Source organism: Grammomys surdaster, unplaced genomic scaffold (genome assembly GCF_004785775.1).
Source record: "Grammomys surdaster isolate TR1022 unplaced genomic scaffold, NIH_TR_1.0 414, whole genome shotgun sequence".
Classification (NCBI taxonomy): Eukaryota; Metazoa; Chordata; class Mammalia; order Rodentia; family Muridae; genus Grammomys; species Grammomys surdaster.
Genome location: NW_021604833.1, coordinates 359,737 through 370,001, shown reverse-complemented (window position 1 = coordinate 370,001; position 10,265 = coordinate 359,737). Strand labels below are relative to the sequence as shown.

The following is a 10,265-nucleotide window of genomic DNA, read 5'->3' as shown; positions in this document are numbered from 1 at the left end:
CCTCTAAAGATTCCTATAAAAGTCATGTCTCTTACACCTTGAGGGCAGGAAAAAGTCATTCCAAGGTTTGTATTGTCATAGGATCTCATCCTAGTTCTAGATTAATCAGGAAATATGGTACTGGTTTGTGAGGAAAACCATTTTTATTTCTTGAGCCACTCTGAGCAAATAGTCACGTACGAAGTGAATGACTGTAGAAAGGCTAAGTATCTGGCCCACAGCTACCCTTTCAGGACAAGTAGGATAAGATCTACTTAGAGCCTGTAGGTCTGCAGCCTGAAGGCTAATCACATCACTATACAGCAAAGCAGAAGACAAGACATGGGGTTTAAATCCTGAATAAAGTGTGGTTGGCCCAGATCCTGGGAATTCAGTAATCTTTGAAGGCTGTGCAGTGGACGGAGGCAGCAGCAGTCAACACAGGTGACATCCTACATCCACTAGAGCAGAAAAGTAAGTGCCCATGGGAAAAAGCCTAGAGAGACTCCATGGATACTCAATTATCGGCCCAGGAATGAGAATATTTTCTTAACCTTAGTAGCTTTGCTGTGTGAAGGTAGAGAAGGGTGGGGAAGCTAGAGAGCAAACCCAACATCTCCTGGGTTCAGGTTTGTACAGGTTCCCATTATGTGAAAGCCTGATTCTATCTGCAGAGACTGACATCGGGTACCATATAGAGTAGGGACATGTTCATCTCATCCTGAGCCTACAGAGATAATTTTCTTGCATATCACCGCTGGATAAAAGCTGCTTTTCATGGTTGGCATGAGTAGATATAATAGGTGGTGTGGCTCTAGTTAAGAACTATAGAGGGCATAGCTTAAGAGATCCAGTATATCTTAATCTGAAGTCCCTGCAGTGGCTTTCTTTAGTATCTCTCCTTCACTGCCAGCTCTGTCTCACAATGGCTTTTCTGTGTAACTTTTTCATCACTGAGGTAATGTGCGTTGTTCCAAAGACCTAAGGGTGGAACAAATGGATCAGGAGCTGTAGAACTTCCCCAATTTTGTAAGGAAATGTCAAGGGTTAATGCTCAAAATAAGTCCATCTATTGATGTATGTCATGCAGGAATAAGATGCTGTGTGGCACAATTCATGAAGAAACCTTGTGATAAGTAAGAAAAGCTATGTTTTATTACAAATCCTAGGTTACCTATGTTACAACTCCATAGTTTTATAAGTTTTCAACATTGTTATCTTGATACATTTCTAGTAGAAATGCTATTTGCTTTTCTACAATTGTTGTCATATGCTGCATCTTTCTCCTGTCTTGTCTATATACCTATCATTCATCTATCTGTCTATCATGATTGTCTATAATCTCTCTCTCTCTCTCTCTCTCTCTCTCTCTCTCTCTCTCTCATCTATAATGATTATCTATCTATCATCTATAATGATTATCTATCTATCTATATCTATCTATCTATCTATCATCTATCTATCTATCTCTCATATATTACATCTGGATCAGAGTTCCTCCTTTCTCCAATTCTTCCAGGTGCTGTCCTTTTTTTATGGAAAATTAAATGTCATTCATTGAGTCTTTAGTTCAAATATATGTATTTAGCCATTTCCAAAATATTTGGATAAATATTTGGAATAATATTTCAAATAATTTTATCTACCATGGATGTTTTTGTTCCCCAGGAAGTAGTAAGAAGGCATTTTTCAAGTGTTGGTATAGCCACACGTTCATTTCTCCTCCCTTTCTACGTTTTTGAGATATGACCCCTGTTTTCCTGGCCATCTTGTGCTTGGGAATGGCCTCATCTTCACCAGCACCCGATCCTGTTTCTGATGCTGAATGGCAGAAGTGGAAATTAAAACATGGAAAAACATACAGTCTGGTTGGTAATTTTGGATCTATCCAGAGGGAACCCAGAGAGCTTGCTTATGGGGGTTATGGGCATAGTAGAGGCCATAGAAACTGCCTTTTTCTGAATAATTACATAGCTTTTCTTCACTTACTGCAGTAAGCACTTTGTCAACTTGCGTAGGTTAAAAACAAGTCATTCATTATTTTTATTTCCAGGAGGAAGAAGGACAGAGGAGAGCAGTATGGGAAGAAAATATGAAAAAGATCATACTGCACAATGGAGAGAATGGCCTGGGGAAGCATGGTTTCACCATGGAAATGAATGCCTTTGGTGACATGGTGACTGTGACATATATAGCATCGCAATGTGTTTCTCTCTTCAATTCATTGGTGTCTTTTGCTTTTCAATGATTTATACATGAATATATATTTTTTTACGTTAAAGACGGGTGAAGAATTCAGGAAATTGATGATCGAAATCCCAATCCCAACTGTCAAGAAAGGAAAAAGTGTCCAGAAACGTATGTCCATTGATGTGCCCAAATTTATAAACTGGAAAAAGAAAGGCTATGTTGTTACCCCTGTGCGGAGACAGGTATTACATTGTCACATGCCCATCTTCATCAGCCACTGGGGAAGTTGTGAAGGGGCAAGTCTGTGTGGATTGAGTTCATTTTTATGAAATTTTATTCTTCTTGTGCTTTTATACAAGGCTTATCAATCATTTCAACTCATCATTTCCTTAGCTTTTTGCCTCCACCTAGTGTCCCCCCAGCATATCTTTAGACTTCATGCCATCTTTTATTACTATTTATTGCCTGCCCTTATGTGCACATATGTAGATGAGTACTGTGGCATGAACAAACCGCCACCAGTCAACCAGTCAAGTCTCCAAAAAAGACAACCCTTCCCTTAATAGGCTTCCATCACCTGCCAGTGGTTCATTTTCTGATACAGTATTAAGCTTTCTGATTTGGAGTTGCTATTTGTTTGTGAATAATACTCTTTTGTTCTCTGCTTAGGGCAGATGTAATTCTTGTTGGGCTTTTTCTGTGATTGGTGCCATAGAAGGGCAGATGTTCCGGAAAACAGGCCAACTGATCCCTCTGAGTGTACAGAACCTAGTGGACTGCTCTAGACCTCAAGGAAACAGGGGATGTTTTATAGGCAATACACACCTTGCATTGCAGTATGTGAAGGAAAATGGAGGTCTTGAGTCTGAGGCAACCTATCCATATGAAGGAAAGGTAAGTGTATTTTTTTATGCTATTGACATGTCAGGGCTGTTATTGCAGTACTGTCTTTGCAGGTTTGCCTATTTATATGGTTTCCTTGTAGCTGATCCTACTTCTACAAACATGGAAAACATGTAAAACCTTTATATGAAATATACATTTCTTCGCTATGAAAAAGTCTTATTGACAGTGAGACCAAAATGGGTGTCAATGACAACATGATTTTCAGTTCCTAATCTCCAAGTAGCATTTTGTTTCCTGGCATGATTTATAAAAGCCCTTATGTGGGAAGGCTCAACTGCAAAGTCTGGGTTGTTCTGACTCTTGCTCCACAGGGCCCAGAGAGAAGTAACCTGGTCCTTTAACTCTTTACATTTTCAAGGAAGGATCATGCAGGTACAATCCAGATGATTCTACTGCTAGTATCACAGGCATTGAGTTTGTCCCAAACAATGAGGATGCCCTAATGAATGCTGTGGCAACTATAGGGCCCATTTCTGTTGCAATCGATGCAAGGCATGAATCTTTCCTGTTCTATAAGAGAGGTAAGCCTTTTAGATATTAGTTGAAAAAAATCTGTGATGTTCCTTGGCATTTCTGTTCAACAGACCATTTTTCAAAATATAAAGCATGATGTATTCATGTGAGTTTGTATATTTTATAGCTATCCATTCAATAATCTTGTGTATCATTTATACTTGATATGACCTCCCCCCTTGCATGTGAGCAATGTATAATCTATAAAACTTACTGTTTAACTTAATTTCTCATTTTTCTACATGTAGTATGGCTTTTAGACTTTTAGTGAAATGGCATTTCTAGAATAACTTAATGAGGGTCTTGAATTAAGTAACTTATGGTCAGGGGTGCTTGCTTGCAAAGAGTTCTATCAATGAAAACACAAAATGTGAATGAGTCATCTTGTATGCATGTTCATGATCACTTGGATTTCTCTGGATTTTAATGAGAACTTATATCAGGATTCCTGTTAATGACTGATCCTATGGTTACTGGAGTTTCTGTCACTTCAGTGAAATCAGAAAACAGTTCACTTATTGTTGGTGACCATTGTCCTTATCAGGTTCCTGGGCCTCTCAGTGCTTTATGGATTTTATATTTCAGGTATATATTACGAGCCAAACTGCAATAGTTCTGTTGTCACACATTCTATGTTACTTGTTGGTTATGGCTTCATAGGAGAAGAATCAGATGGCAAGAAATACTGGCTGGTCAAGAACAGGTATAAACTGCCAAAATTATTTATATTTGGAGTTGGAAAGAGATATTTTACAGTTTCAAGTAACAGTTTGCAGAAGTCCTAGAAAATATTGTTCCACTTAAGTTAAACAAAAACATATTCTTTTACTTTATTTTCTTTTATGTATTTGAGTGATGTGTGTGCATATAAACCCATGTGACTATTTGCTTTTGTGTGTGCATGTACATACATGTTTACAGACACTTGTATGTGTGTTTGCTTACATACAGACCATAAATTCACATCAGTTGTCTTCTTCAGTTTTCCTCCACTTACCAGTAGAAGCAGGGAATTTTGATGATACTAGAATTCATTCTCTGGATTAGTGTGTCTACCCTTTGTATCCCAGTTATGTCCTGCCTCTGGGAATTCAGGCAGGATGTTAAGGCTACCTGGCATTTAAGTTTTATTACTTTTACTTATATATAAGTTTGTATGAATGAATGCTTTATGTTTGCAAGTGTCCATGGAGACTTAAAAATGGTATTATATTACCTAATACTCTAGTAAGAAGGGTGTGATCTGAATGACATTGGTGCTGAGTGGCAGCCCTTGTCCTCACGCTCTTAGGCACTGAGCCATCTCCAACTCCCCCATCTTGTTTTTCAATGGGATCCTGGATTTGAATTTCAGTATTTCCATTTTAATGGTAGGGCATAAACCTCTTTGGTATATCAACAGCAAGAAAAACCAACTCATACTGTAAGGTCACAATGTTTACCCACTGGTTTCCTTGGGTGCTAATATCTCACATGTGCCATCAATTTTCTAAAATATGGCACAATCTTTATTTCTGAACCACCCATGAGGGGAGACTGTTTTATCATTTCTTCCTGTGATTTTCATAGTCATGTGTGAGAAAATTCTTGGTACCAAGGGGTTCATTCCCTGTCTTTTCTCATACTTTCTATTAGGTTATCTTCTGATTCAATGATCAAATGATGAGTTGTTATAATAATCCACTGTGCTGTGTAATTTTCATTAAATGGAAAACATGATTTCTTTTAGCATGGGTACAAGATGGGGCGATAGAGGCTATATGAAGATTGCCAAAGACCAGGGAAACCACTGTGGAATTGCTACATATGCCCTTTACCCCAGAGTGTGAACTGCCTGGTGGTGACAAGGAAGGAATGGACAGAAGACACCATGTAGAGAAGAGGCACTTCCATTTCAAAACAACTGGTCACTGCTGTGTATATAAGACACTGCAGTCATTAAAAAGCCAGTTGTGATGTGAATTATATGACATATTACTCTCATAAGACATGACCATTACTATAATTGATGCCATGCACTGGTTTGTATTTGTTTTCTATAACAATGTTATTTTTTTCTATAACAAAGTCTTTAAAAATAAAGGTTTCTTTAAATGTTGCTCAGCCAATTGCTTCTCCTCTATTGAGAGTTCTCTCTCTGTTTAGATCTGTACTCCATTTTTGGCTTGGATGATTTTTTTGGTATTTAATTTATTGAGTTCTTTATATATTTTGGGTATTAGTCCTCTATCAAATGTAGAGTTGGTAAAAATCATTTCCCATTCTATGGGGTCAATCCTGGCATCCAGTTTGGATATCATGGGAAGATAGTGAAGGGTAGCATTGGTGAACGGGGAATAAGGCTGATGACTTTTGGTGATTAACTCTCTGTAACTCTTTACTATACTATGGTCAAATGCTGCTGGCTTCTGGCAGTTAGCTTCTGCTTATAGCAGTAGCAGATTAAGAAGGAATGTTTAGTTGCTTGGGGTCTTTTCTCTTTAACTCCTGGGCCCCTCACTAATCAGGTGACAGGCTCAGAACTTGTTAACTCTTTGTATGCCAGAGAGAAAGGAAAAGAAAGAAAGTATGGCACACAGAAAAACACACACATTCTAACTGAAGTGGAGGAAGAAAAGCAGCAACAACCCTGTATTACTGCTTCAGTTTTTATACTTTCTTTAAAAAATTACCTCATATAAATGTCAGGTAGAATTTTTACAGTAGAACAATTGATTACATGATATTTCTAAACACTTTTTCATTTTATAAGTTCATAGTAAGTTTAAGGTAATAGCTCATGTCATAGATCAATAAGGTTTAAGACTTTACCAAAAATTGTTTACATGACTTTTCATTAAAATATTGTCTGACATCCTTCCGCCACTGCCTGGTCCTTTGGGCTGGGGCAGACACAGAGTTGGTCTGCTCCTGTCCTGTGGAGATACTACATCCTGAGTCATCCTAGAGGAGCCACTGCACTCAGAGCAGCCGAGGAGCCACTGCACTCATGGCAACAGACACCAGGGTGGTTTGTACTTGGGATACATCGTATCCTGAGCCATCCTAGAGGATCCACTGCACCCAGAGCCGAAGGATTTCCAGATCCAAGAGGTGTCCTGAGTCCCAGGAGTTCTTCCAACCAGGAGATTAGGATCATAAGACCACAGAGACATCTGGAATCTGAGGAGCTCTGCAACAAGCAAGATAACTGGAAATACTGACTCCAGTCTTACACAGTGAGGGCAGGTAACACTAGAGTTAACCAGATGGCGAAAGGCAAGCGCAAGAACATAAGCAACAGAAACCAAAGTTTCTTGGCGTCATCAGTACCCAGTTCTCCCAATATAGCAAGCCCTGAACACCCCATCACACCTGAAAAGCAGGATTCAGAATTAAAATCACGTCTCATGATGATGATAGAGTATTATAAGAAGGAATTAAGTAACTCCCAAGGTGAACTCTCAGTTCTGAACATCTATACTCCAAATGCAAGGGCACCTACATACATAAAAGAAACTTTACTAAAGCTCAAAACACACATTACACCTCACACAATAATAGTGGGGGATTTCAACACCCCACTCTCAGCAATGGACAGATCATGGAAACAGAAACTAAACAGAGACACTTTGACATTAACAGAAGTTATGAACCAAATGGACTTAACAGACATCTACAGAACATTTCATCCTAAAACAAAAGAATATACCTTTTTCTCAGCACCTCATGGTACCTTCTCCAAAATAGACCATATAATTGGTCACAAAACAGGCCTCTACAGATACAAAGAGATTGAAATAATCCCTTGCATCTTATCAGATCACCATGGACTAAGACTGGTCTTTAATAATGACAAAGCCAATGGAAAACCCATGTGCACACGGAAACTGAACAACTCTCTACTCAATGATGACTTGGTCAAGGAAGAAATAAAGAAAGAAATAAATGACTTTTTAGAATTCAATGAAAATGAGGACATATCATACCAAAACTTGTGGGACTCCATGAAGGCAGTGCTAAGAGGAAAACTCATAGCTCTAAGTGCCTACAAAAAGAAACTGGAAAGAGCACACACTAACAACTTGACTGCACAACTAAAAGCTCTAGAACAAAAAGAAGCAAATACACCCAGGAGGAGTAGAAGGCAGGAAATAATCAAACTCAGGGCTGAAATCAACCAAATAGAAACAGAAAGAACAATACAAAATATCAATAAAACCAGGAGCTGGTTCTTTGAGAAAATCAACAAGATAGACAAACCGTTAGCCAGATTAACCAGAGGGCACAGAGACAGTATCCAAATTAATAAAATCAGAACTGAAAAGGGAGACATAACAACAGAAACTGAAGAAATTCAAAAAATCATCAGATCCTACTACAAAGGCCTATACTCAACAAAACTGGAAAACCTGGATGAAATGGACAATTTCCTAGACAGATACCAGGTACCAAAGTTAAACCAGGAGCAGATAAACCATCTAAATAATCCCATAACCCCTCAGGAAATAGCAGCAGTCATTAAAAGTCTCCACACTAAAAAAAGCCCAGGACCAGATGGTTTTAGTGCTGAATTCTATCAGACTTTCAAGGAAGACCTAATTCCAATTCTCTTCAAACTATTCCACAAAATAGAAACAGAAGGAATACTATCCAATTCGTTCTATGAAGCTACAATTACACTCATACCCAAACCCCACAAGGACCCGACAAAGAAAGAGAACTTCAGACCAATCTCCCTTATGAACATCGATGCAAAAATACTCAATAAAATTCTAGCAAACTGAATCCAAGAACACATCAAAACAATCATCCATCATGATCAAGTGGGCTTTATCCCAGGAATGCAGGGATGGTTCAATATTTGGAAATCTTTCAATGTAATCCACTATATAAACAAACTCAAAGAAAAAAACCTCATGATCATCTTACTAGATGCTGAGAAAGCATTTGACAAAATTCAACATCCCTTCATGATAAAAATCTTGGAAAGATCAGGAATTCAAGGCCCCTACCTAAACATAGTAAAAGCAATTTACAGCAAACCAGTAGCCAACATCAAGCTAAATGGAGAGAAACTTGAAGCAGTCCCACTAAGTTCGGGGACTAGACAAGGCTGCCCACTCTCCCCCTACCTATTCAATATAGTACTGGAAGTCCTAGCCAGAGCAATTAGACAACAAAAAGAAGTCAAAGGGATACAAATAGGAAAGGAAGAAGTCAAAATATCGCTATTTGCAGATGATATGATAGTATACTTAAGTGACCCCCAACCTTCCACCAGAGAACTCCTAAACCTGATAAACAACTTCAGCAAAGTGGCTGGTTATAAAATCAACTCAAACAAATCAGTAGCCTTCCTCGACATGAAAGATAAACAGACTGAAAAAGAAATTAGGGAAATGACACCCTTCAGAACAGTTGCAAATAATATAAAATACCTTGGTGTGAATCTAACCAAGCAAGTGAAAGACCTGTATGACAAGAACTTCAAGTCTCTGAAGAAAGAAATCAAAGAAGATCTCATAAGATGGAAAGATCTCCCATGCTCATGTATTGGCAGAATTCATATAATAAAAATGGCCATCTTGCCAAAAGCAATCTAGAAATTCAATGCAATCTCCATTCAAATCCCAACTCAATTCTTCACAGAGTTAGAAAAGGAAATTCTCAAATTCATATGGAATAACAAAAAACCCAGGATAGCGAAAACTATTCTCAACAATAAAAGAACTTCGGGAGGAATCACCATCCCTGACCTCAAGCTGTACTACAGAGCAATAGTGATAAAAACTACCTGGTATTGGTACAGAGACAGGCAGGAAGATCAATAGAATAGAATTGAAGACCCAGAAATGAACCCACACTCCTATGGTCACTTGATCTTTGACAAAGGAGCTAAAACTGTCCAGTGGAATAAGGACAGCATTTTCAACAAATGGTGCTGGTTCAACTGGAGGACAACATGTAGAAGAATGCAAATTGATCCATTCTTATCTCCTTGTACAAAGCTCAAGTCTAAGTGGATAAAGGACCTCCACATAAAACCAGATACACTGAAACTAATAGAAGAGAAGGTGAGGAAGAGCCTCGAATACTTGGGCACAGGGGAAACGTTCCTGAACAGAACACCAATGGCATATGCTCTAAGATCAAGAATTGACAAATGGGACTTCATAAAATTGCAAAGTTTCTGTAAGGCAAAGGACACTGTCAATAGGACAAAACGACAACCAACAAATTAGGAAAAGATCTTTACCAATCCTTCATCTGATAGAGGGCTAATATCCAATATATACAAAGAACTCAAGAAATTAGACTCCAGACAACCAAATAACCCTATTAAAAAATGGGGTATAGAGCTTATCAAAGAATTTTCAATGGAAGAAACTCGAATGGCCAAGAAGCACCTAAAGAAATGCTCAGCATCCTTAGTCGTCAGGGAAATGCAAATCAAAACAATCCTGAGATTCCATCTCACACCAGTCAGAATGGCTAAGATTAAGAACTCAGGTGATAGTAGATGCTGGCGAGGGTGTGGAGAAAGAGGAACACTCCTCCATTGTTGGTGGGACTGCAAGATGGTGCAACCACTTTGGAAATCAGTCTGGCGGTTCCTCAGAAAATTGGACATAGAATTACCTGAGGACCCAGTATACCATTCCTGGGCTGTCTGGAGACCATTCCACCTGGGTATC

General features: G+C 38.6%; 1 protein-coding gene across 4 annotated transcripts; it reads left to right on the top strand.

Annotated features, from left to right (window-relative positions):
- Positions 1 to 365: 365 nt before the first annotated feature.
- On the top strand, positions 366 to 5,690 carry LOC114632745 (cathepsin M). Of its 4 annotated transcripts, none has more exons than XM_028781366.1 (8): positions 366 to 453; positions 1,723 to 1,847; positions 2,033 to 2,155; positions 2,262 to 2,411; positions 2,839 to 3,063; positions 3,434 to 3,596; positions 4,174 to 4,291; positions 5,318 to 5,634. In XM_028781366.1, the coding sequence occupies exons 2-8, from the start codon at positions 1,725 to 1,727 to the stop codon at positions 5,415 to 5,417; spliced, it is 1,002 nt and encodes a 333-aa protein (XP_028637199.1). In that variant the 5' UTR covers positions 366 to 453; positions 1,723 to 1,724; the 3' UTR covers positions 5,418 to 5,634. The 4 variants fall into 4 exon arrangements, with proteins under 4 accessions (XP_028637199.1, XP_028637198.1, XP_028637197.1 ...); XM_028781365.1 differs by having other exon boundaries at positions 1,648 to 1,847; XM_028781364.1 differs by having other exon boundaries at positions 404 to 457; positions 5,318 to 5,690.
- The last annotated feature ends 4,575 nt before the right edge of the window (positions 5,691 to 10,265 follow it).

Excerpts from the sequence above, each read along its gene's own strand:
- LOC114632745 (XM_028781364.1), top strand. The coding sequence starts at position 1,725 with ATGACCCCTGTTTTCCTGGCCATCTTGTGCTTGGGAATGGCCTCATCT. Across the intron at positions 2,156-2,261 it reads TGAATGCCTTTGGTGACATG|ACGGGTGAAGAATTCAGGAA; the intron begins GTGACTGTGACA and ends TTTACGTTAAAG. Across the intron at positions 2,412-2,838 it reads TTACCCCTGTGCGGAGACAG|GGCAGATGTAATTCTTGTTG; the intron begins GTATTACATTGT and ends TTCTCTGCTTAG.